Source organism: Mandrillus leucophaeus, unplaced genomic scaffold (genome assembly GCF_000951045.1).
Source record: "Mandrillus leucophaeus isolate KB7577 unplaced genomic scaffold, Mleu.le_1.0 Scaffold442, whole genome shotgun sequence".
Classification (NCBI taxonomy): domain Eukaryota; kingdom Metazoa; phylum Chordata; class Mammalia; order Primates; family Cercopithecidae; genus Mandrillus; species Mandrillus leucophaeus.
The window spans coordinates 1,239,701-1,265,138 of NW_012104721.1; the positions used below are offsets into that span (position 1 = coordinate 1,239,701).

General features: G+C 46.5%; 1 protein-coding gene across 1 annotated transcript in view; it reads right to left on the reverse strand.

Annotated features, from left to right (window-relative positions):
* SLC6A11 (solute carrier family 6 (neurotransmitter transporter), member 11) overlaps nt 1-25,438 on the reverse strand; it is a gene marked incomplete at its 5' end in the record, with an annotated part of 123,462 nt that overhangs the window by 17,919 nt on the left and 80,105 nt on the right. Inside the window, 2 exons of the mRNA XM_011994147.1 lie at nt 3,224-3,348; nt 9,439-9,542. Of these exons, the coding sequence (XP_011849537.1) occupies nt 3,224-3,348; nt 9,439-9,542 (229 nt within the window). The remainder of the gene's footprint in view (nt 1-3,223; nt 3,349-9,438; nt 9,543-25,438) is intronic.

Consider the following 25,438-nt stretch of genomic DNA (forward strand, 5'->3'; position numbering starts at 1 on the left):
AAAAAAAAAAAAAAAAAAAAAAAAAAAAAAAAAAAAATTTAATATAAGTATTAATATGGTTAGATTTAAGTCGATTATTTTGTATTTGTTTTCTTTTTGGTTTTCTGTTTTTGTTTGCTTATTTGGTTTAGTTTTACTCTGTGGCACTTTCCTGCATTCTTCTGGGTTAATAAATATTTTTAATTTTCAATTTTGTTTCATCTATTAGCTTTTTAGCTCTACCTCTTATTATTTTTCTCTAAGCAATTGGACCAAGACTATACATCATAACTTATTCAAGTTAATAACATATCACTTTGCACTTCTACCACACATGTAACACTTTCCACTTCTGATTATTATTCTGACATTTTCTGTCCTAAAACAGACATCTGGACCTAACCATATCAATCATTGCAAAATACAAATGGACCACATACTCCAGTTAAGAGATTATTAGGCTAGATAAAGAAGCAAGACCCAACTGTAAGCTGTGTAAAACTCTCCCCTAGGAGACAGCATCCTGAGTGCAACAGCATCAGAGAGACAGACTGCAGGACGTGCAGGGAAGGTCAGCAAATCTCAGGCACTAGGCTTAGAACAGAACAAAATCTGAGCCCTGCAAGAAGTACATTCTGTCTCTCTGGCTCAGTCTCCAAGGTGTTCTGGGACATCCCACTGAGTGTTCTGGCATCTAATTAAGTATTTTCCAAAAATCATGCCTCAGAAAGTGAGCCCAGGTCCTTCTGAGAAAGGGGAGGTGACTACATATTCAGCTGTAACTTGCATTTGCTCCAACTGGCAGACTCCTAAAGAGGGTCTTGGTGTGATCCACACCCCCAATCAGGGGCACAGAGCAGGCTTTCCTGCTTGATGCCAACAGCAACACAAGAAAGCAAGGCAGAAGAGACCAGATCCAGGCTGCACTGCTTATGGACTATATGCTCTTGGATGAACCACTTCATCTTTCTGAGCTACAAGGTCCTCATCTGTAACAGGCACTGTAAAAGCTAGGACTGCTATGTGAATAGTGCCTGCTGGAGTTGTGCAGGGCATAGTCTGCACAGCCACGAGTGGAGGCCCTGGTGAAACCTATGTTGCAGAGGTGCCAGGAGCATTTCATGAGGTAGTATATGAAAAACACCTGTCTTACAGCCTGACAAGTGGGACAGAGAAAGTCAATTCTAGTGCATCAATTCAATGGAATACCACACAACTCATGATAACAGTCTATTTTTACTGAGGGCCAAGCTCCTCATGCTTTATTACAATGGAAGAACTCAGCCTACATAATGCCAAGGATAATATCATCCAGTTTTGATCATCACGCTTATAGCTACATAAGTATGAAAAATCCTAGCGGGATAACCCCAAGGTGTTGCATTGGATTTGAATTTTTTTCTTCTGTTAATGTTTCTCTATTTTTCCACAATGAGTATTCTTTCAGTTTGAATAAGAAAAAGTCCAAAATTTAATTTTAGTTGGCTTTTTTTCTTCGTATCACTCCTCTCTTGGACTCCCTTCCAAAACGGAAGCAATGATAAAATGAACAACAACAGTGCTGTGGCTACTCTGTCTCACGCAACACTACGAGGGAGTTTCAGGGTGTGCACTTTACAGAGGAGGACGCGGATTCTCACGGTGAGCAACGCTATTGTTGAGAAGGCAATGATCCCTCCTCACAGGGCTGCCTGTGGTTGAACGTGAGGAAGAGGCAGAGGTGTTTTGTGAAGGGCTAGGTGACCCAGCCATAGTGGGATGGAGTGGGAAGTACATGAGTTTGATAGCCAGATGGCCTGGATTAAGTTCCAGCTCTCTTGCTTCCAGCCTGCGTGTCCTTAGTTAAGTGACCTCACGTCCCTGAGCCTCAGTTTTCTCATCTGTAAAATGGGGGTAGCAAAAATGCCACTTCAGAGGGCTGAGCTGAGCATCCTATGAGATGATGTGTGTAACAGTTCCTGTCCAATGAGTAGGTGCCCAGCGATTGACAGCTCTGATCGTACTCATATCCTCTGGTCTAGCTTGTACCCCTGATTTCAGCAGGGGCCCCTGCATCTCTGATAAACATGACTAAGAGCAAGGTGGACTCTGAGCAGCCATGAAGCAGAGCTTGCTGATCAGCTGCCTCCTTTGACATCCACACTCCGTGGCCTGCTGGTCTTGGTGGGTCAGACGGGTGCTTCCCTGACCGCACAGGCCAAACCTAAACAGCCACACCCTGGACCGGAGCTCGAGAGGGAGGTGGGTCAGTTGTCACATGAGTGGGGGCAGGACTGGCCTTGAGTAGATCGAGGCCAGGGAGGCCAGATGCCCTGTGCTGCTCTTAAAAACAAAGTCCTACTGGACATGCTTGTAGGTGAAAAACCTATTTATACTTATCTGAGATTAGACTCCATTTGTCATGTAAACACAAACTATGTACTTTTTCATGTGCACTTAATTCTCTGGAAATTCAAATACCATGTAAATCAAGGAAACAGTTTCTCACCATTTTGCACAATCACCCAAACGATGATAACCCTGCTTGTGGTGGGTTTGCTACACACACATGTCAATCTCTACTCAAGGCTGTCACGCTCATGGTGATTCTGTGTCTAGAACAGGGAAAGAGAGGGAGGGAGAGGTGCTCTCCAAGCAAAGGGGAAGCATGTGCAAAGGCCCTGAGGGAGGAGGAGAGAGTTAACTTGCAGAAGTGAAGCAGACCACAGTGGTGGGGCAGAGAGTGAGCATGGGGGAATGGTGGGTGGTGAGGCTGGTGAGGCCACAGGAGCCAGGCAACACAGGGCTTTGTGGCCATGCTGAGTCCAGCACTATAAGAAGCCAAGCAAGGCTTTTCATCAGAGAAGACATGTTCAGATTTGCATTTTGAAAAAAAAAAAGAAATCCCTCTGCAGGATAGAGCACGAAGTGGAAGTGACAATAGCAGAGACAGAGTCCAGTGAAAGGTTTCTGAGCCATCCAGGTGGCCCGGGCTAGTGGGGAGACAGTGGAGCTTGGGAGAAATGAATGAAGTGGGTGACAGCATCTACAAAACTTGGGGATGCCTTGGATTTGGGAGGGAGGAGGTATCGAGGCTTTCCTCCTCGGTAATTCCCAGGATCCTGGATTGTGGATGAATGGTGGGGCCCCTTTCTGAGGCCTTAATCCAGAAGTGTGAGCCAAAGAGGAAGATGGCATTTCCATGATGACCATCACTCCCGGCCTCCCTCGCCGCCTTTTCCATCCCCTCCTTTGGCGAACTTACCTGACTCTGCCACCTCAGCAATGGGTACCCCCTGCTCGTACGCCATAAAACCCAGGACTGAGAAGATGGCAAATCCAGCCACGAAGCTGGTGCCACTGTTCAGGCAACAGAGCATGATGCAGTCCCTGTGGGGAAGCAGCGAGAGGCACTAGGGTCAGAGCGGGCGGAACCAGTGCACAGCTCGAACGTTCTCCACCCGAGCACCATGGCTGTCCTGTGGGGCAGGCAGAGAAGTGCGGGCACAGGCAGCTCCATTCTTCTGATGGAGCACTCATGGTTCAGAGAGGTTAGGTGGCTGGCCCACGGTCACACAGCTTCTCCTGAATTTCTAGAAGATAAGGTAGGTCAGGAATCAGAAGCATGGAGTCAGCGTGGGAAGGGAGGCTGGCACATGGGAAAATGCAGAACTAATGAGAAAATGCTCCGAAACACACCGACACTCCTCCAAGTCCCTGGTAGGAGAGAAAGCCTGGGAAAGTATTCCTGGGAGCTCAAAGCAAAGAGGGCAGGAGAAGCCTCCACGGGAGAAATGGGGGCTTCTCAGCCGGGGGAGCAACCATGGGCCTTGCACCTGAAGTTCCGGCAGCCTCCGGGGCAGAGGCTTTATGGTGACATTCATCCTGGCCAAGCTGTTCACTGGAGCAGCGTCTGCCAGACCTCAGTCTGTCTCTGCTGTGCTGCCGCGAGGGAGCAGCCCCTTCCAGGTTGAACCCTTGCATGGAGAGGTTTATCAGAGCAGTGACTGTCCCCTGCTCTTGGGAGGGGGGACTCACCAGCTAAGAAGCACCAGCATAAAGCCATGGCCCAGGAGAAATCAGACTAGAAACAATGGAACTTTGTCAAGATGAAGACGGTACCCTTGAGTCCCGGCTGGTCCTGCCTCAGGCCTGGCATCCTAAAATCACCAAGTCAGGAAGTTAGCCCTTAGAATCTCAACCACTGCAGTGCCTGGACTGAGACTTACGCATACAATCCATGTTAATATCCCATTTTGCAGGGGAGGAGCTGCCAGGTGACCTTGTTCAACCTCTTGCCAGAGGCATGACTAGCCTCCATAGCATCCCTGCGGGTGGCCGGCTGACCTCTGCTTGCACACCCAGGAATGAGGAGCTGGCCATTTTTTCCAGTGGTACTTTCCCCTTGTTACTGCTTAGAGTGCTAAGAACTTTCTCATATTGTATTCACCCATGCTTGTTCTCTCTGATAAAGTTAGCTTTACCCTCCAAAACAGCCTGGAGTTCCTTCAGGCTTGGCAGATCTGAAGATAATGGCCCTATAGCCCCTTGAGTTTTTTGTTCTCCGTTAAACATTCCAGTTCCTTAACAATTCCTTATTTTGCTTGAAATCTGTAATACACTCCAGCTTATCCAGTCCCTCCTCAATTGTCACATCCAGAACTAGTCTCGACAACACAGCAGGACTCTCACCTCCTCTTCTCCTGACATCATACTTTTTATAATGCAACCAAAGCTTACATTAACATTGTTGGTGGTTGTAACACCCTGTTGCCTTGCAATGACCCTAGGAATCAAGGGCAGAGTAGAGAGAGCACTGAACTGGTGGTCAAGAGCCTTGGGTTCCAATTCTCCCTGCAATATTTTTTCTTTGAACCTGATCTCACTGGCTATACAAGGTGCTTGGATAACAGAATTTCTTGGCCTTACACTAGATCAAATCATTTTTCCTCAAGGACTCACTCTCACAATCTTCTTCCTTGGAGTGAAGTATATTTTCCTGCCTTCACTGACTTTGGGCTTAGCCACATGACTTGCTTTGGACAACAGGATGTTAGCAGATGTGACATAAACAGAGGCTTGAGATATGCTTGCATGATTGGATTTGTCTTCTATCATTTCTGTGATTTTCCATGAGAACTTCCCCAGGGGAGCTGCTATCCCTTTGGCCTGGACCCCAGAATTTACCCACGTGGAGCTGACTTGAGCCTGGCTTGGACTTTGGAGCCAAACCCAGGGTCTTTCAATCCATAGCCTGCAGGAGAGTCTCCCCAGCTGACCAGCAGACTTGTGAGCAATACAAGCAATCACTCGCTGTGGTCAGCCCCTGTGTGCTGGGGTTGTTTGTTACATAGCAGTATTGTGGCCATGGACGACTGATACACATCCCTTTAAATAACACTTCTGGCACTGTGAATGCTGGCTGGGCTGGTATAACTGGGGACTTTGGGGACTTTATCTGCAAGTCTGATTTACCTCTGCTCAAAAAGAAATTCAGCTATGCCCAGGTCAGGGCAGAGTTATTCCTAAGGTTGGGATACATCTGCTCCTTGTGCCTGTTTCCTGAAGTCTGAGGCAAAATGGCCCTGACTTATCAAGCAGTGGACATTGGATGATACCAGGGAGGAAAGCTTTTGCCTACAGCCTCTCCATTCTGAAATTCTCCCACGTGATGCTCTTAGGACCTGCAGTGTGCCAGCCCTGGGCTACGTTTCACTGAATCCTGAGGCTGGGGGAGATGAGTCAAACAGATCAAAGCCGATGCTTTTGCTAGGAGCTAAACAAAAATGATGCACCCTAAAAATTATGACGAAAAAATCCTGACTTTAAAAAATTGTCTCTGGGCATCCACACAGGTGTTGAAAAACAAATGTCCCTTGTTAAAAAAGTCCCATCTTCCTGCACACGTCTGTTGAGTGACTTTCTCACATTAGGGAGAGACAGAAGGAGAGACAGAGAAGCTGTTTAGGGACCTGAGGTCCCTTCCAGTCCCATGCATGACCTGTCCCTCCTCCCCTCCAGTCCCCAGAACACCCACCCCTTCAAGCAGACAGAGCTTAGTGGTGTCTTCGGAAGTGAGGATTTTCCCTGCCTGGCTTGCTCCATTTCCAGCCCTCTAATTCCTTCCCCAGCTCCCACGTCAAGGTAAAAGGCTTATGTAACAGTGCTTTGAAGTCGGCAGGCGCTGAACTGGGCTTTTAAGACCTCCAGAAGCTATTGTGCTGTCGGGAGAGAGGGTACTAATTTACTCCATTGGAGTTGAGAAGACCCACTTGCAGAACAATTTGGAAAAGGAAATAAAATGAACCTTCTGATTTTGCATTGCCACCCAGGGGATTTGCTTTCTTCTGCTGATGGGAGAGATGGAATAAAACCCTGCCTGCTGGAGGGGGAAGCAGAAGGGACTCACGGCTGACAGCACACATCATCCACACACTCCTTGGGGAATGAAACTGCCACTGCCCCAAGACACACGCCGGAGACAAGGCACTTTTGACCAAACCCTCTTCAACTCCAGCAGTGGGGAAATAGCTGGCCACCCCTGGTAGTGAGGAATAGGGGTGCAGGAGCCAGGAAGACTCAGGTGAAAAGCCACGCTCCAGCTCTGGCAATGTAAACAGGAGCAGGGGACTCAAGCTCCACGGGCCGCTGTCTCCTTGCTTGTGTAATGGGGTGATTTTGTTCTGACTTCCCTGCATAGAAGCCAGCACTAAACTAAGTACAAGGGATGCAGCAGAGAACAAGAACATGTAGCCCACGTCCTCATGGTGCTGACGGCCTAGCTGGAGAGGAGAGTGACCAAGTGATCTCTGAAGGTCCCAGCACAGAGGTCCCCATGCTGACCATAAGCCACTGATGGGGTGTTACTGTACACAGACAGTAGCCCTCTCTGGTATCCCAAGGGGGTCAGACTTGGCCCAGCCCAGAAGCCTGCATGTGCTGTTCTTCCTATCTGGGTGCCTCTTTCTTCCTATCTGTAATTAACATTTTCATCATGGCTGACAAAGTGCTTCACTTCTCATCCCCCATGCTCACATCCTCCACAAAACTTAGATGCCTTCTTCTGGACAGCCTGCTCTGACTGTCTCTAGCATCTCGTCGTCGTCCGGTCACCCAAATACCTCTCATCCAAAAAACCCGAGCAGCAGAACTCACGGCGGCCTGACGGCACAGTGGATTCTACAATAGCTGCTCTTTTCAGCGTGTTGGACCTGCCCACATTAACTTCCCCATTGTCTTGATTTCCCCAAATTACAAACTCTATAGGCTGCACCACTGCTGTCTGCATCTCCCACGGCACCGACTCCAGGGCCTCGCACTTAGTAGACACACAGCAAACACTGCCGATTTAACAAGTGAGTTCATAATGTGACCGCTAAGCTAGCTCTCAGAAAGAATGTAGTGGGGAGGCCAGGATGGACACAGAGACCCCAGTCAGAGTCCAGGCCCTGCCATGTCTAGCAAGGTACCGCCTCCACCAGCTTCACTTTCCCTGTCTCAAAGATGGGGTAATGTGGGAGGGACGCTGTCACTGATAAAAGTTCTTTCAAATGCACGGTGCCACTCGAGTCACATGATGACCCAGTGATGTGGTGGTTAATTCCAAGTTCCTGTCCCACCAGCAGGCGTATGGCACAATCTGCTCACCTACCCTCACCTATGCTGAACAGGACTTGGGAAAAACACTCTCAATATTTTATGAGTGTGTTGGCTGGGTGCCGTGGCTCATGCCTGTAATCCCAGCACTTTGGGAGGCCGAGGCGGGCGGATCACAAAGTCAGGAGATCCAGACCATCCTGGCTAACACAGTGAAACCCCGTCTCTACGAAAAATACAAAAAATTAGCTGGGCGTGGTGGCGGGCACCTGTAGTCCCAGATGCTTGGGGAGGCTGAGTCAGGAGAATGGCGTGAACCCGGGAGGCAGAGCTTGCAGTGAGCCAAAATCATGCCACTGCAGTCCAGCCTGGGCGACAGAGCGAGACTCCATCTCAAAAAGAAAAAAAGAGTGTGTTGCTTGTTTTTCTACTGGTATTTTAGTGTTTTTCCTATAGATCTGTTTGTATTATTCATATGTTGTGGATATAAACCCCTTGAGTATCGTACATTGTGGGGATGCTCGTTAATCTTACAGAAAATTCTCATATTTGGAAATAAAATAATGTGGATGATATTTGTATTAACAATTTAAAAAAAATTATAAAAGCAATATGTACTCAGAGTTAAACAAAAGAAACTAAACAAAACAAACCCATTTAAGCTGTATAGAAGGTAGAAGTGGGAAAAGCCCACCTCCCCACCTCTGACTTCCCAGTCTCACTTTATGGAGGTGGCTACTTTGAATAGTTTCTGTGTTTCTTTCCAGAAATTTAGAAGTTCTCCATATTTATGTGGACCAATCTATCACTTAGTTAGTTCTTTTGTGATTTCTTTAATTATTTTTGATGCTTTCTACATCTTTTCCCATTCTGAAATCAGTATTTCATTCCTACTTACAGGATGGTTTTCTTTCAAAAAATGTTTAACTCTTTAATCAATCTGACATTTATTACGGTGGAAAGATGAGATGATATATGAGAATCTAATTTGATGACTTCCCCAAAATACTTATCCTATGTCAGAACCATTTGTTAAACAACAACAACAACAACAACAAAAGCCTTCCTTTCTCCACTATTCTGTGATAAGGGATTTTTGCACTGTCATTCCATGCTTAAGGAGCTCTGAGACTCTAAGGAAGAGATGTGCTGTCCATCTACCATGAAATATTAGCCTATTGCGTACCAGGCACTGAGTTCAGGGGTGCAGAGACCCCAGTAGACTGAAACGTCAACAGACTGACCATCGTCCTAGACCAGCACCTTCCACCACACACTGCTGGGTGACCTTGGGCAGGCCTTCTGCCCTCCACGGGTGTCAGCCTTGCTGTAGGACTCAAGCTGCAGGCATAAGAGCCAGGAAACCAAGGGTCAGGCAGCCTGGGGCTCACCTTCTCACCTAAATTCCCTCTCAGCCCTGGTGCAGCCATCTACAGGAGGCCAAAGAGACGTGTTAGGCTGAGGGGCAAGGTGGGGCACAAGAGGACCCTACAGTCAAGTATGAAGGGGCAGGAAGCAGGTTTCTAAATAGTAGGTGGGAGAACAAGGCCCTTGGTGTATGTACTAGCTCTGTGACTCAGGCAAGTCACTTATCCACTCTGGGATGTGTCTTTACCCATACGAGGTGGCACTGAGACCTGAATGAGATGCTGGTGGTGGTGGGGGATTGGCTTTGTGCCTGAGAGAGACTCTGGTTACATTTGTTATTCTCCTAGCTCCTTGGTGGCCCACTCTTTGACCCTTGGGTAGCGGGAGGTCAACAAACAGCCTATCTGTCTCCTCCTGGGGCCCTGCAAGGTGGGCAGACAAATATAAACTAGCCTGGCAGGTTAGAGGGCTCTGAGGGTTTGGTGGAGAGCTGGCAGGGCCCAGGGAAATGCTCACCTGTAGCAGTTGTTGTTATAATTGTTATAACTTCCCAGAGCGGTCAGACAGCCCAGGCAAATGGCATAGGAGAAAAAGATCTGCGTTCCAGCATCTACCCAGACCTGTAGGAAGGCACAAAGATGATGGCATAAACAGAAGTCAGATGTGTGGTGAGAGGGTGGCCCTGGTCTCTGAAATCCCCCACCCACACTCTACCCTTCAGAAAAACTCCACAATGGATAATTAAACTTCCTAACCTACCCAGGATCCCCTTTAAAAGAGTTCTATTCTTGGGGACCACATGATCAAGTGTAAATGTCCTCAATTAATTTGGGAATTTGCCAGACATGATGAATAATAGCTCAGTGAATAGCAAGAACTTGAATGCTTAGGACCCCAGCCTCAGCTGTGTGACCCTGGACAAGTTACTTAACCTCTCTGAGGCTTAGTTTCCTTATCAGCAAAGTAGGGAAGAAACTTCCCTATCAGGACTGTTGCAAGGATTCATGCAACGAGGACCACGAGCCCCTGGGATCTAGTGCCTGCTTGCAAGGTAAGTCATGTTTAAGGTAAAACGAATGCTTCCTTTTCCTTATGATTAAGGCCACCAAGAGAAAAGTGTCATAAGATTCTGTCCAGGATGATACATTTGCATAGCTGAACTCAGCATAAAAGGTGGCAGGGAGAGGAGGACTGAGGGAGGCCCACCATGTCCTTCTCCCTTTCAGAACAGATTCCCCCATCTCGGCTTCCTACGTGGTACACAAGGTAACTACTTTCTTAGTCCCCAAGCTCCCTTTTGATAAAAACTGCTGTGGACAGCATGACATGCACAACGGAAATGACAGTGGCTTCTCAAACACGTTCCCCAGGCTCTCTTTGAGCCCAGCCCCTAGAAGTTGCCAAGGAAAATCCAGAGCTCAAATCCCAATGCAGCTGAGGAGACTCATGCTTAGGTATCAAATGCCATCTAGAGAACAGGGCTTGCACTAAAAATACAAAACAGGAAACACTGACCTCTCAATGTACAGGCACCATGCATTACTGCCCTTCATGTATTACTGAATATTCACAGCAACCCGGCAGGGCATGGTGGGTGGCTCATGCCTATAATCCCAGCTCTTAGGGAGGCTGAGGCGAGTGGATCACCTGGGGTCAGGAGTTTGACAGCAGCCTGGCCAACATGGTGAAACCCTGTCTCTACTAAAAATACAAAAATTAGCCGGGCATTGTGGCGGGCACCTGTAATCCCAGCTGCATGGGAGGCTGAGGCACAAGAATTGCTTGAACTGGGAGGCGAAGGTTACAGTGAGCCTAGATCACACCACTGCACTCCAGCCTGTGTGACAGAGCAAGACTCTGTCTCAAAAAATAAAAAATAAAAAAAAATAAAAAAATCACAGCAACCCTATGTGGTAGGTGCTATTATCGGCCCCCTTTTACAGCTGAGGAGACTGAGGAACAGAGAGGTTGCGTAATGTGCCCAAACCACACAGCTGGGAAGTGGCAGGTGCAAGTCCATGAAGGTCTGCCTCTAGAGATGTATGCTCATTCAGTCCCAGAATTTCCAACATGGAATCAGCCTCAGAAGGCCTCTGGTGTAGCCTCTCACTCAACACAGAACTCTCTTCTGAGTACTTCTGACAGAATAGTTTCTGCTTGCTTACCACCAGTGACAGGGAGCTCACTATCTCCTGACACAGACCCTTTCTTCTTCAGAGACCTCTGACTATTAGAACATTTTTAAAGATGATGAGCTCTCTTCCTGTGTTCCTCGTTCTGGGGACACCCAGACCACATCCCTCTCCTCCATGTGGTAGCGATTCAAAGAAAACACTCATGCCCAATGGACCCCAGAATTCTTTCCTTTCCAGGCAAAGTATCAGTATCTTCTCCCTCTTCACAACTGGATTACACGGTACAAGTCATTCTTGTGGGTGGGTCTGCTCAACTGTGTTAAGTCATTCAACAAATTGCCTATTAAAATGGAAGATCATAATGCTGCCTCTGAACCTGAGAAATAAGTGTATTTTTTTCTCCTCTAACAAAAGGCTCACTGGGTTTAGGGTCTTGGAGCTCTGTGAGGAACTGAGGGAGAGCTTTTTCATGAAGTGCAAGGGCAGGGAGAGGCAGGTAGTGCCAGCAGACCAGAGTGCGCCGAGAGGGGGTAGGAGAAACTGGAAAGAGGAAATACAAGAACAAACTCCAGACATTTTGCTGTGAGTGGGGGTAGGCTGGTAGTAAAAGGGTAAATACAATTTGGGGAAGGTTTTTGGAAATGGTAGAAGCCTAAGGATGCTGAAATGTTGGTAGGAAGAGTCCAGTGGAGAAAAAGTGTTCAAGACTTGAGAAGAAACGGTTGTATTTTTAATTCCTCTTGCGTTGTCTCAGTTTCCCCATTTACTACCTCAGTGGATTGCCTGTTCTGCTTAGAAAGGCCAGTGAGCCACATGGGGAAGCAAAAAGCAGTGCAGCTGCTGACCCATGAAATGGGAGGCCAAATCCCAGTGGCAACTCACAGAGCTACTCAGTGCCTGACGAGACTCTGGGCCTTCAATCCACCACACTTGTTAATGCTGCCACAAACCGGGTGTCCTTCCTTCACTGTCCTGGGTCAGAGTGTGCAGGCCAGAGTGAGTAAAGCCCTCAGACTTGTGGGAGAGCCGCTCCCCAATCCCTACTGAATCCCATCACTCATTGGAGTGGGCCCTCTGCCTAACATGGTAAATAAATGCTCTGTGAGTTAGGCAACACCAAAGAAAGCTTTCGACCCACAAGCCCCAAAGATATGTCCCCCAAACCAATGATTGTCACTTGCAGGCTTTTTTGTTTGTTTGTTTGTTTTTTCAATTTGCTCTTTGGACCCATCAACACCGAAATGGACATCTGCTGTTTTTGCCTACTTAGCATCCATCTTTCCTTTTTGGGTAACAGTACCTCAATTTTACTTTGGAAAGCTACCTCTTCTCCACTCAGAGGTAGATTCAGGGCTGGCCACATGACCCAGGCTTGGCCAATCCAAGGATTTCTCTTGGCCACAGTGACTGGTTCATAGACAAGCATATGATGCAAGGCAAGTCAATGGGACACTTTTTTTTTTTTTTTTTTTTTTTCTTTTCTGGGGATGTTAAGCTTGTAACTGCTGGGGGCATCACTGGCCATGAAGGAAGAGTCTACCTGAGAATTAAAGCCAACACGCAGGAAAGCAGAGTCTAGAGCAAAGGCAGACCAATATTAGCACATGACTTGAGTCCCTGGATCAGACCTGAAATCAGACCTATCCTAGAACATTTCATTTCAGAGGCCTATAAATTCCTCTTTTATTTAAGTCATGTTGAATTGAATTGTTCTCATTTCAAACTGAAGCTAATAGCAACATTTAGCTCTTAGAAAAACCCAGAGGATATGAGCCCAAATCTTCTAATCAAACCCGAATTACTGATGGACCAGCATTCACTGAGTTCATTCACCTGTATACTGTGCAGAGCCCTGTGTCAGACTCTGAAAGATGTACCACTCAATTTTACATAGCACTCCATCTCTGTCCTCAGGTGAGATAAAACATTCACAAAACAATGTGCGCAGTAGCTAGGAGAAGACAGATGTGGGGAAAGAGAAACTTGTGCTAAGACAATCAGAGAAGGCTGCCTGGAGGAGGCACACCTTTCAATATTGGAGAAGAGATGAAAGAGGGCATGTTGGGCTTAAAGATTCATGTGAAAGGTGGGTATGTTCTCAAATGATTTTTCCATCTTGCTCCCCTACCTCTATGGGGAAAAGTCTGTCATTTTTAGTCTGATGTTCACCATTAAACCAGCACCTTTACACAATACCCTTAGTCCTCCCCTTTTTTGACACAGTCTGTTGTTTCTCTGCTGTGAGGAATACTGAAATTAGCTACAGCCTCCAATTGTCTTCACTCCCTACCTGCTAGCATCTGATTTGAAGAAAAATCCATTTGCTTCCAGTTAATACTTAAAAGTCAATCTGTAAACTTTTTCTACTTTTCATATATATGCTATTATCTTCAAATTTTGCATATACTGTCTAGATTATCAGAACATACAACCATCACATAATAGCCTTTACTGATTGATTGAATGATTGATTGACTGATTGAGATGGGATCTTGCTATGTTGCCAAGGCTGGAGTGCAGTGGTGTGATCATGGCTCACAGCAGCCTTGAACTCTTGGGTTCAAATGATCCTTCTGCCTCAGCCTCCTGAGTAGCTGTGACTACAGGCATGCACCACCATGCCAGGCTCCTTATAGTCATTATTTAATGTGAATTTGATAGGTAACTATGAATTTAATGATCATCCCCAGCCCTTATGTTAATGCCTTTCCAGTCAATTTTGTTATCTGTAGCTTGTTCTGTAGTAAATTCCTCTGGAAAGGCTCATAGGAAATAATATTTGCTGAGTTCTTGCATGTTTAGAATAGTTGATCTGTCACTTTCATACTTGAAAGGCAATTTGGCTGTATATAAAATCCTTGGCTCTCTCTTTCTTTTCCTGAGTATCTGGAATATATTGCTTAGTTGTTTTCTGGCACAAAGTGCTGCTGTAGAAAAGTCTGGTGCCAATATAACTTGCTTCCCCTTATAAAGCACTTATTCTTTTGGTCTGGATGTCCAACAGGTTTTGTTCTATAATTTAATAAAGTCCAACAGTGACTAATCTGTGTTGATTTTCTCAGGCTCATGGTATATTTTTTCAAGATGCAAGTTCAAGTCTTCTCTTTCAGGAGAAAAAAGATTCCAAAATTATTGTTGTATTTATTCTCTTCCATTGCTTTGGATCTCTTCTTTGGGGACTCGTATGCATGTTGGACCTTCTTTGTTCACCTTCTATACCTATTGCTTTTTCTTTCATTCTTTAAAAAGTCTTTGTTCATTTCTGACTTTATTTTTACATTGTTCCTCCTTTCCATCTTCTGTTTACTTTGTCATATTATCCATGGTCTGTATTCACTGTTATTCCTTCATTTTAGTTATTTTTTTTTAAGTTTTTCTTTTGTAAGTTGTCCTTCCTGTCAGCTCTTTTTTAAAATAGTGTTTTTGTCTAACAATTTCATTTATGCTATTTGCCTCATAGTATCTATTGGTTTATTAATTTCCTTTAGCTTGTTTTGAAATATTAAGTTTCAGTGTTCCGCTGTTTTGTAAGTCTGTCTTTGTGCAATGCCTTGGGACAATATCCTCCCCATAATTATTTTCTTTATCATAGCTTTGCATAAGTTTTGATCACAGTCCTCTTCTGTTGCTCACGTGTAGGTGAGATAGATTTTCCTGTACTCTTAGGAGAGGATTTTCTTGTGTAGAGGAATGAGAGTGGTCCAGGATAGATTTTTCCAGACTCACAATCTGAACTTTCCTTCTTCTTTTATTGCCAAAAACTCTTTAAAACTATGGCCATACAGATAGTTCTTTCTGAAAGTATTGTTCTCTATTATTTTCTCCCACTCCTATCCAAAATTTCTCCTTTCACTTCCTCTAGTGTCTCTGTCCTGCTCAATTTGGATTCTGCTTCCCGTAATTTCTTCTTAATGACAATGGGGCCTCAACTGGTTAGTGTGTAGTGTTCACAGGGCCCAGACCTCTGCCCAAATTTGTTGCAGTCCTCCCCCACTTACCTAGGGGTTAGAGACTGCATAGGCTCCCTCCTCGTTTGAGGTGATGTTCTCAGATAAGTCCACCAAGCTTCTACCCCCAAAAAGAGTCCTCTCCCAGTACATGTTAGAGCTTTCTGGGTTTCCTGGTGCTGGATCGTCAGAATTCCCTTTACCTTTATGTTCATCTTCATCTTATCCTGCAGAACTGATATTATGCAGATGTCATTGCTGTTGGCATCTGGCCCCATCTATTCACATTTTGTGGTTCATGGAGTCACCTAGTTGTGCTGAAGGTGCCGTCCATAGGGTTTTTGTTTTACTACTCTTGTTTCTCTGTTTGGATGGGAAGATCCTAGGAAGTTAAAACAATTTTTTTTTTCTGTTGCCACCTTATCTTCTTGATTCTCAAGAAATCTTTAGAGGGCAGGTTATACAAGATTGATCTTGGCTGGATGAATACCCAGATCTGAGCAATATGATGGGTGGGGGTGCAACACTAGAGGGTGATCCAGGTTTTTTTAAGGGTGGTTGAAGGTATAAAGTGGGGAAATGGGTATTAATTTGGAGAAGGGAAGTTTGAGACATCAAGTGAGATGTTCAAGAGACACATGGAAAGTCTGGGGCTACATATAGATGTCTGGGCTAGAGACATAGATTTGAACATCATCAGGATTTTAGCAGCAACTTAACATCTCCCTGACTCCAGATCTAACATTTTCTTCCCTGGCCTCTTCTATTTTTCACATTTGAAAAACCAATTTTGAGATCAGCTTTTCTGCTGAGACACATGCTCATTTGGGCATAGCAGAGCCTGAGAATGTATGGGATTGGATTTCTTGAAAACATCCCATGAAGAACCACGGGATGCCTTCACATGGAGTCTGCATCATTAGGCTCCTTTACAGAAAGCATAACTGATATATGTTTGTGTTCTTACACAGATGCCTGTGGTTGTGAAAATGCAACATGGCTCCAATTGTCATCCTTGCCTCTCAGTCTAGAAAGGAACTAATTAACTCATCAGTGAGGTGGTGTATTTGTTAAGATAATTACTGCTAGGTTATGTTGTATTAAACAATAAATCCCCAGATTTCAGTAGTTTAGCACAATAAAAGTTTATTTCTCACCCACACAAAGATTAAAGCACAACCCCTGTGAAGGGGCTCTCTTCCACCCAATGATTTGTGATATTAAGTGTTTTTCCTTTATGATACCACCATCTCTTAACACAAGCTTCCAGCACAGCCTCTGAGGCAGAGAAACTGGAGGTTTGCTTGGGAAAGTTTTAAGGGTTAGGCCTGAGGGTTTCCGTCACTCCCAAATACACATTATTGGCCACATCCAAGTGACTTGGTTGCAACCTAAAGACAAGGAAGTCTGGGGAATGTAGTCTTCCCATTTACTCAGGAAGAGAAAAATAAATGACTGCTGAACACAGCATTATCTCCGCCAAAGCATTATTTCAAGTCTATTTCACCTACAGCTACTTTCTTCAACTAAAAATCCCACAAGCACAAACAAACAAAATCATAGTGGCCATTAGAATGACTTGGCAAAAGGGGAAAAGAAAGTTAGTAAAATAAGCTAACAGAACATTCATGAACCAGCCCTTCCATCGCTTTGGTAATGACTTAAGAAGTGAAAAACTTGAGTTAATGTTTGTTGAAACCTACTGCATACTACAGACTCTCATGTACACAATCTCATAATTTGCCTAATGATCTTACTAGGTAAGTATTATTGTCTCCATTTTTTTCAGAAGTGGAAATAGGCTCCTGCAAAGTCAAACAGCTTATAAGGGAGAGAGTTGGGTTTGAACCCAGCGCGTTCTGGCTCTACACTTTACAGAGAAAAACTAGGACCTCCTGGTCTGCTGAGTAGGCCTGGAGTCTCAGCTGGGATTTAAACGCTCTGCAGCTGTCAAGTCAAACAGACAAAGGCAACCCCACCTCAATGAAAGGAAGACCAGGCAACTGAGCCTACTGACCAGCATCTCCCAGGACGCTACAAAGGGAGCAGCTCAGCAGAGAAAGGGCTTCCTATTTCTCAACACAATTTGAAGGGAAAACAGTCTCAACAAAACAAACCCTAAGGAAGCTGGGTCAGCAGCTGAGAAAGGGATCACTCCCCATGTTCTGCAGCAATGAATGGGGGGCGTTCTGGCAGCACAGCTGTGGGCGGTCCACATTCAGATGTTTGGAGGACAGATTTGCATGGGAACAGGGGAGTGGGGCCCCTTTAGAAGAGAGGTGGTCCGCCTCCAGCTCTGGGGCAACCTCACCTCTTTCAAGGCAACTGGTTCCAATGAGCCCTGGTGCACGGTAGGTACAGAGAACAATGAATAAGGGTGTAGCCCACCTTCCCAGCTAGGGCCACAGGGCTGCACAGAGTAGCTCCTTGATGACATTTGCTGGGAGAAGCAAGAAAGGATGGATGGACAAGGACAAATTTTCCCCACCCACACTTTAGCTACAGTCATCATGACGGATACTCAGCATACGCTGTCCCAGTCCACATGGACAGCACCTCACAGTTTACAAGACTGTATGTCCTATGACCGGTGTATCCCACACACTGCTCTGAGGTGAGCATTGTCATCCCCAGGTTAGACACAGGTGAGCTGCTGGAAACATGCTCACCTTTTCTCCACATTTCTGCCTTGATCATGCAAGTAGAATGTCTAATTTCTTAGACGTTTGGGGGAGAAAGTTTCACTTCTTTTTCCTACCTCTTCGAGTAACTTATCCAATTGGGGAGACTAGGGAGACGGTCATCGTGCATATGTGGGCAGCATGTCTCTCACACACACAGAACATGAAATAACATTTGTGAAACAAACCTCCAGCACCGTCCTGGTTCTTGGAGAGCATTGAGAAATACTCTGGAAAATATTCAGAAACCCAGCCAGGAGCCCTCATGAGCAGCAGGTGCTTAGTCAACATTTATTCCCTCTCAGGATATTCCAGTACTCAAAAACCTGGAGGAAACGAAAAAGCCTATTCCCTCTTCCCCCCACCATAAGCATGCATTTAGTGTCTACCATGTGCCAGGCACGAGTCCCAGGAATGGAGGCTGAAGCTGTCACTAAATGTTACAGAGCTCCTACCCTTAAGGAGCTTACACTTCAGCAGGAGAGATGGAGAGCAAGCAAAGGCAGATAAGCTCTCAAACAACATCTGGCAGAGAGGAGCAACTTGTGGGGAGGGGCATGGGAGATGAGTTCAGTGTAGTAGTGAGTTCAGTGGCAGTAGGGGCCAGGGTCCCGCCTACCCATGAAGGTACAAATGCTGCTCTGGGATTTTCTACAGCATCTATGGCAGCACAGCTTTCAGAAAAAGCTACCCTAGAAATGTGATTTCAAATCTGCAAAGAGAGCCACCGGTCAGAGCAGAAGGGCACGCCTCTGCTTGTCACCAAAGCCAGCATCAGCAGGCCGACCAATTAAATCCATCTCTATGTCCTGGAATTGGCTGGTGTTTGCTGTGGTAATGCCTTAGGTCTTTGACAAATGCAGCATTAACCCATCCTGCCATGAAAGCACCAGTAAGAGGGTGTATGATGATAGTCATGCTGATGATCACAATGACACCAACTAACTTTTCTTAGCACCTATGACATACCAGATGGAAAGCGCTGTACAGGTATTAAACTCACCTCATCTACACTGTTAAGGTGGGTGCCATTGTTATTTATTAGCTCCCTTTTATAGATGAAAAAACTAACACCCAGGGAGAGGTAGTCACTTGTCATTTACTTTAGAGAAATGTACACACTGGCCAGTGTGAGGAGTCACTTTGAGCTTACAAACAAACGAATCTTCTAATTGCCCCGGGAACCTAGCCCACGTTGGGAGAAGGCACTGAAACACCAAGCCAAAGGGGCCTAAGTTAAACAAGAGAGCTCTAGCCAGGCTGCATGCCTTAAGCCTTGCAGGGGCTTACTGAAAAGGGCAAAAACTTTGGGGTCAGCAGACCCAGCTTGGAGCTCTACTCTTCTGCTTACTGCTAAGCAACCCTGGGCAAATTACTTCACCTCTTTGAACCTCAACTTCCTTGCCTGTGAAAGAAAGACATAATGAATGTAAAGTGTATAGTGGAGTACCTGGTACCATCCCCTTAATCTGGTTTCTTTTGGTGGCTGACGATACTCAATTATACTATGCAAACAAGCTCCCACGTCCTTTCCAACATCCCAGCTTCCGTTCCCATCAGGTGAACTAATCAGATTTCTGAGAAGCGCAAAAGCTGAACAGCCCATCACTAAAGCAGATACACACGCCTCTTAGGGCTACCAGCTTGGGTCCAACAGGGATGGATGAGAAGGACCAACACTCCATCCCTCCTAGGCTGCTTGCTTTTCCAGCGCCTGGCCAAGAAGATGCGTGAAAACCGCCAGACCCAACAGCACATGCGGTATGGGCTTTTGGATCCAAGAAGCCAGAACAGAGCTTGGTGGCCCTCCTGGGGCTTCCAACCCACAGCCTTTTCTTTCTTCGACATTTTCCTTCAAACAGACAGCTACACACACACACACACAGACACACACCCACAGACTCACACACACACACACACACACAGACACATGCACACACAACTTTTGTAAGCAGAGCTTTAGTTTGAGGCAAAAATATAACTTATATGGCCCGGCAGAAAATGGCTGAATTAAGCTCTTTCTTTTTGCCTTTTATATTGGTAAGGATTCTCAAAAGATTAAAAGTAGGTTAGGAGAATAATAAAACAGCTGTGTTTCCAGTGTGTACCTGACAACGGCTTTTGTAGAAGTGAATGATTACATGAAAATCACTTCCTTCCCACCTCTTTCTCAGCCTCCTCTGGGTTGCTAGGCGCCCTTGCTCCTTCTTTCGGCTAATGCCACATACAGAAGCTGATGAATACAGTATGGCCATTATGAGGAAAGGGGAGTCTGGGAGAGGGATTCAAATGCTCCCTCCCTGGTGGATTCCACGGGGGGAGAGGGCTTTGGTGGAGACGACTTTGGAGATATTTAAATGCTAATGTGCTGGGCAGGCGGGCAGGGCCAGTGGGAACAGTGGTGGGAAGGGACTGAGGCTCTTGGCCTGTAAACCCAACTGGAAATATGTTCTGCAGCCTCTCGCTCTGGTGCCAAGCCCTTCCCTGGGCAGCCGGCCCTGCGGCCAACCAGGGCCCTGCCAGTAAAGTGTCACTGGGCTAAAGGGTTGCGCTGCGGGTGGTGAGGAGCCGTTCAGTTCTGTGCAGGGGGAGTTTGGGTGTGTAGGCTGACCCCAGTGGCTCCTTTGTGTGGAGCAGGGAACGAGGGTGACTGTGGCGGGGCTTTTGCCCAGGAGTCTGGACAGCCATGTCCAGGCATGCAGAGTGCAGAGGGCAGATGGGCAGTTGGCCTCCCCTTAATCTATCACATCAGTTGCTTGAGCCCCATTTTACCAAAGTGCTAAATGCAGGAGGCTCAGAGAAGGATGAGCCTGAGCAACGCCTGAAGATGGCAATTCCCAGCCCCAAGCTCTTCCCAGGATGTCCACACAGACTCAGGGAAAGACAGTTTAGGCCAGGCTCTTACCCAAGGAGTGCTACTTAAGGAGGAGGCTCTTGGCATCTTGGACAAGACAATTTACTGGGCAGGACTGTCCCGCTCCCTGTAGGATGTCTACCCACCAGCCCCCACTCTCCAAATGCTAGAGGTCTCCCAGTCATTCTAGTAGCCAAAACTACACCCCCACTTGTTTCTAAATGACCCCAGGCCAGCAGTCCTACCTAGTCCTGGCTAGAAGCCACTGAGGCAGGGGAAGTCAGAGCGGGCAATGATTGTGGGGCTGCAGAACCCACATCCCATGGGCAGCACTGGGCCAGGGGCTCCCAGCCCAAGCCAGACTTCAGCTCCCAATCAGGCAGCCTGATCAGGCAGGTTCTTTTGTGTCAGCTGAGCAAGCTGTTAGGATGAAGCCTCATCATCTCCCCCTAGAACCACATTTCTTTGCTAATAACCATGGAACTTGTTCAAAGCCAGGAAATGAAATGCCAAGCCAGGGTGCTCCATGCGCTGGAGGACCCGAATGGGAGCTAAACTTCAAGCAATAGAAAAGATGTCCTTGGGAGGAGAACAGAAAAGAAAACAGCCGCAATGGTGAAGGTAGTCACTTCTGTGTCTGGCTGCAGATAGATGAATATCTGAGATCATATTGTGGCATTCATTGTTTATTGTCGGTCTCCCCCAACTAGAATGGAAGCTTCCCGAGAGCAGGGTGCTCTGCTTTCTCACTGCTGAATCCCCAACCCTTTGCGCATTGCTGGCGCAGGATAAGCACTCAAGAAATGTCTATAGGGTGCCCACAGCTGCTTAGGGTCTCCAGCACACAGGAAAGGAGTGCTCAAAGCTCACACCGAGTCCTAACTACCAGGCCAAGTGGAGAACATACTGGACTGAGAGGGACAGGACACCTGGATCCAATTGCAGCTTGCCCTTAAAGTTCCTGTGTGTTCTCCCTAAAGTTCATTGTTTTCTCCTAGCCCCAGTTTTCCAACTTGTAAAATAAGGGAACTACATTGCAAAGGAGATGGCAACTATGTGACATGCACATCCAACCCCCATTTCTGCCCAGGGGAGACATTACTGATCAATCACAGCACTCTTCTGCCTTCAGTGTAGCTATGGGGAAAGACATCCACCACCTGTCAGAGATAGTGAGTGAGCAGAAACCTGCAAGACAGAATCGTCCAGCCCAGCCAGCCCAGGCTTTATAACAGGGTTATGGTTTTGGGTCAGCTGAACCCATTTTACATGGGGCGTTTCAACCTTGCAGTTTTAAAAGCCCAGGAAGACACTGGAACACCTGTGTTTAAGCTCCTGCTCCATACTAGGGACAAACTTCACATGAAACACAAGGGACACAGAAAGGAAAGAGGAAAATGACACCATACTCATGGAGATATGTGTTTTTAGTGGATTTCTGGCACTTACGCTGGCCTGGAAGGCTGGCAGAAAGTGGCAGGTTATTCCAGTGGAACAAATGCTACAAGCAAAGGCCTAGAGGGTAGGAAAGGAGAAATCTGTCAGAAGCTGCCCAGCAGAAATGCTTCTAAGCAAGAGGCTGAGAGGGGAGATGGAATAGACCTTCTAGAGCCTCATGGAATTCACAGAGCTGGTGTTTCATTCATCTCTGTACCTTTGGGCAGAAGCCACTCAAAGTTCCCAAGTAGGAAAATGCTTGTGGCAGCCATACCAAGGATATAGAAAGACACCGCTCAATTCTGTGTGAAACAGAATTCTGACAGTGAATGGGAACACACTCAAATTTATGCCCCAAGGAGCCTCCCAGGGGATATCTGTGGTGGCTGAGGAGTGGGAACAGGCACAGCCAACAGTGGAAGAGCCTCCTCCCTGCCTGACAGCTCCAGTCTTGGGATGAGCTCCTGTGGCTAGAAGGAACCAAGCACAGTCAGAGACACAGAGAGGAAATTTCTGCATTGATATGGTTTGTCACTGTGTCCCCATCCAAATCTCATCTTGAGTTGTACTTGCATAATTTCCACATGTTGTGGGAGGGACCCAGTGGGAGATAACTGAATCATGGGAGCGGTTCCCCCATACTGTTCTCATGGTAGTGAATACATCTCATGAGATCTGATGGTTTGATAAGGGGAAACCTGTTTTGCTTGGCTCTCATTCTCTCTCTTGCTGCCACCACGTGAGACACGCCTTTCATTTTCTGCCACGATTGTGAGACTTCCCCAGCTGCATGGAACTGTAAGTCCAATAAACCTCTTTCTTTTGTAAATTGCCCAGTCTCAGGTATGTCTTTATCAGCAACGTGAAAATGGACTACTACAGTAAATTAGTATTGGGAATGGGGTGCTGCTAAAAAGATACCCAATGTGGAAGCGACTTTGGAAATGGGTAACAGGCAAAGGTTGGGACAGTTTAGAGGGCTCAGAAAAATGTAGGAAAGTGTGGAACTCCCTCGAGATTTGTTGAATGGCTTTGACAAAAATGCTGATAATGACATGGACAATGAAATCCAGGCTGAGGTGGTCTCAGATGGAGATGAGGAACTTGTTGGAAACTGGAGCAAACGTGACTCTTGTTGTGTTTTAGCAAAGAGGCTGGTAGCATTTTGCCACTATCCTAGATATTTGCAGAACTTTGAACTTAAGAGAGATGATTTAGGGTATCTGGTGGAAGAAATTTCTAAGCAGCAAAGCATTTAAGAGGTGACTTGGGTTCTGTTGAAGGCATTCAGTTTTATAAGGGAAGCAGAGCATAAAAGTTTGGAAAATTTGTAGCAATGTGATAGAAAAGAAAAACCTACCGCATGTTCTCACTCATAGGTGGGAACTGAACAATGAGATCACTTGGACTCGGGAAGGGGAACCTCACACACCGGGGCCTATCATGGGGACGGGGGAGGAGGGAGGGATTGCACTGGGAGTTATACCTGATGTAAATGACGAGTTGATGGGTGCTGACGAGTTAATGGGTGCAGCACACCAACATGGCACAAGTATACATATGTAACAAACCTGCACGTTGTGCACATGTACCCTAGAACTTAAAGTATAATAATAAAAAAAAAAAGAAAAGAAAAGAAAAACCCATTTTCTGAGGAGAAATTCAAGCAGACTGCAGACATTTGCCTAAGTAATGACGAGCCAAATGTTAATCCCCAAGACAATGGGGAAAATGTCTCCAGGGCATGTCAGAAGTCTTCACAGCAGCCCCTCCCATCACAGGCCCACAGGCCTAGGAGAAAATGGTGTCCTGGGCTGGTCCCAGAGTTCCTGTCTCATGCTATCTGCAGCCTGGGGACGTGGTGCCCTGCATCCCAGCGACTCCAGTCATGGCTGAAAGGGGCCAATGTAGAGCTCCAGTCATGGCTTCAGAGGGTGCAAGCCCCAAGCCTTGGCAGCTTCCACATGGTTTTGAGCCTGGGAGTGCACAGAAGTCAAGAATTGGGGTTTGGGAATCTCTGCCTAGATTTCAGAAGATGTATGGAAACGCCTGGACGTCCAGATAGAAGTTTGCTACAGGGGCAGGGTGCTCATGGAGAACCTCTGCTAAGGCAGTGCATAAGGGAAATGTGGGGTCAGAACCTCCACACAGAGTCCCTACTGGGACACCACCTAGTGGAGCTGTGAGAAAAGGGCCACTGTCCTGCAGACCCCAGAATGGTAGATACACTGACAGTTTGCACCGTGTGCCTGGAAAAGTCGCTGACACTCAACACCAGCCGGTGAAAGCAGCCGGGAGGGAGGCTGTACCCTGCAAAGCCACAGGGGTGGAGCTGCCCAAGACCATGGGAATTCACCCCTTGGATCAGCGTGACCGTGACCTGGATATGAGACATGGATTCAAAGGAGATCATTTTGGAGCTTTAAGATTTGACCACCCTGCTGAATTTCAGACCTGTATGGGCCCTGTAGCCCCTTTGTTTTGGCCACCTCCTTTCATCTGGAACAGTTGTATTTACCTAATGCCTGTACCTCCACTGTATCTAGGAGGTAATTAACTTGCTTTTGATTTTACAGACTCATAGGCAGAAGGGACTTGCCTTGTTTCAGATGAGACTTTGGACTGTGGACTTTTTAGTTAATGCTGAAATGAGTTAAGACTTTGGGGGACTGTTGGGAAGGCATGATTGGTTTTGAAATGTGAAGACATGAGGTCTGGGAGGAGCCAGGGGCAGAATGTTATGGTTTGGCTCTGTGTCCCCACTCAAATCTCATCTCGAATTGTATTCCCACAACTCCTACGTTTTATAGGAGGGACCTGGTGGGAGATAATTGAATCACGGGGGCAGTTTCCCCCATACTTCTTCTCATGGTAGTGAATAAGTCTCACAAGATCTGATGGTTTGATAAGGGGAAACCCCTTTCACTTGGCTCTCAACCTCTGTCTTGCCACCACCATGTGAGATGTGCCTTTCTTCTTCTGCCATGACTGTGAGGCTTCCCCAGCCATGTGGAACTGTAAGACCAATAAACCTCTTTCTTTTGTAAATTGTCCAGTCTCAGGTATGTGTTTATCAGCAATGTGAACATGGACTAATACAAGTATTGCATTAGAAGTTAGGGCAAAACGTGTTTGGGGCTTTCTGCTGCTAAGAAGCTTAATGTTAGGGGGTCTATGCCCCTCATCATTTCCTGAGCACTCTGTATAGCACATGGAGACTATAGCAAGAATGAAGCTCCTCACCCCGTGCTCAGGGCCTTGCAATCTAGAAAGCATATGAGGAAAAAGAAAGTCGAGTAAGCCCCTGATATCATCCATCTGTGATTGACAGATTCATCTGAGCAGTTCTTACATCTTATTTTTAGCTGTTTCCCTTCTGGGTGAGGTAGAAGCTTTCCACGGGTCAAGAGAGAAAGGAGAGCAGGTATAAAATCTCACAAAATCAGACAGATCTGGTTGAGT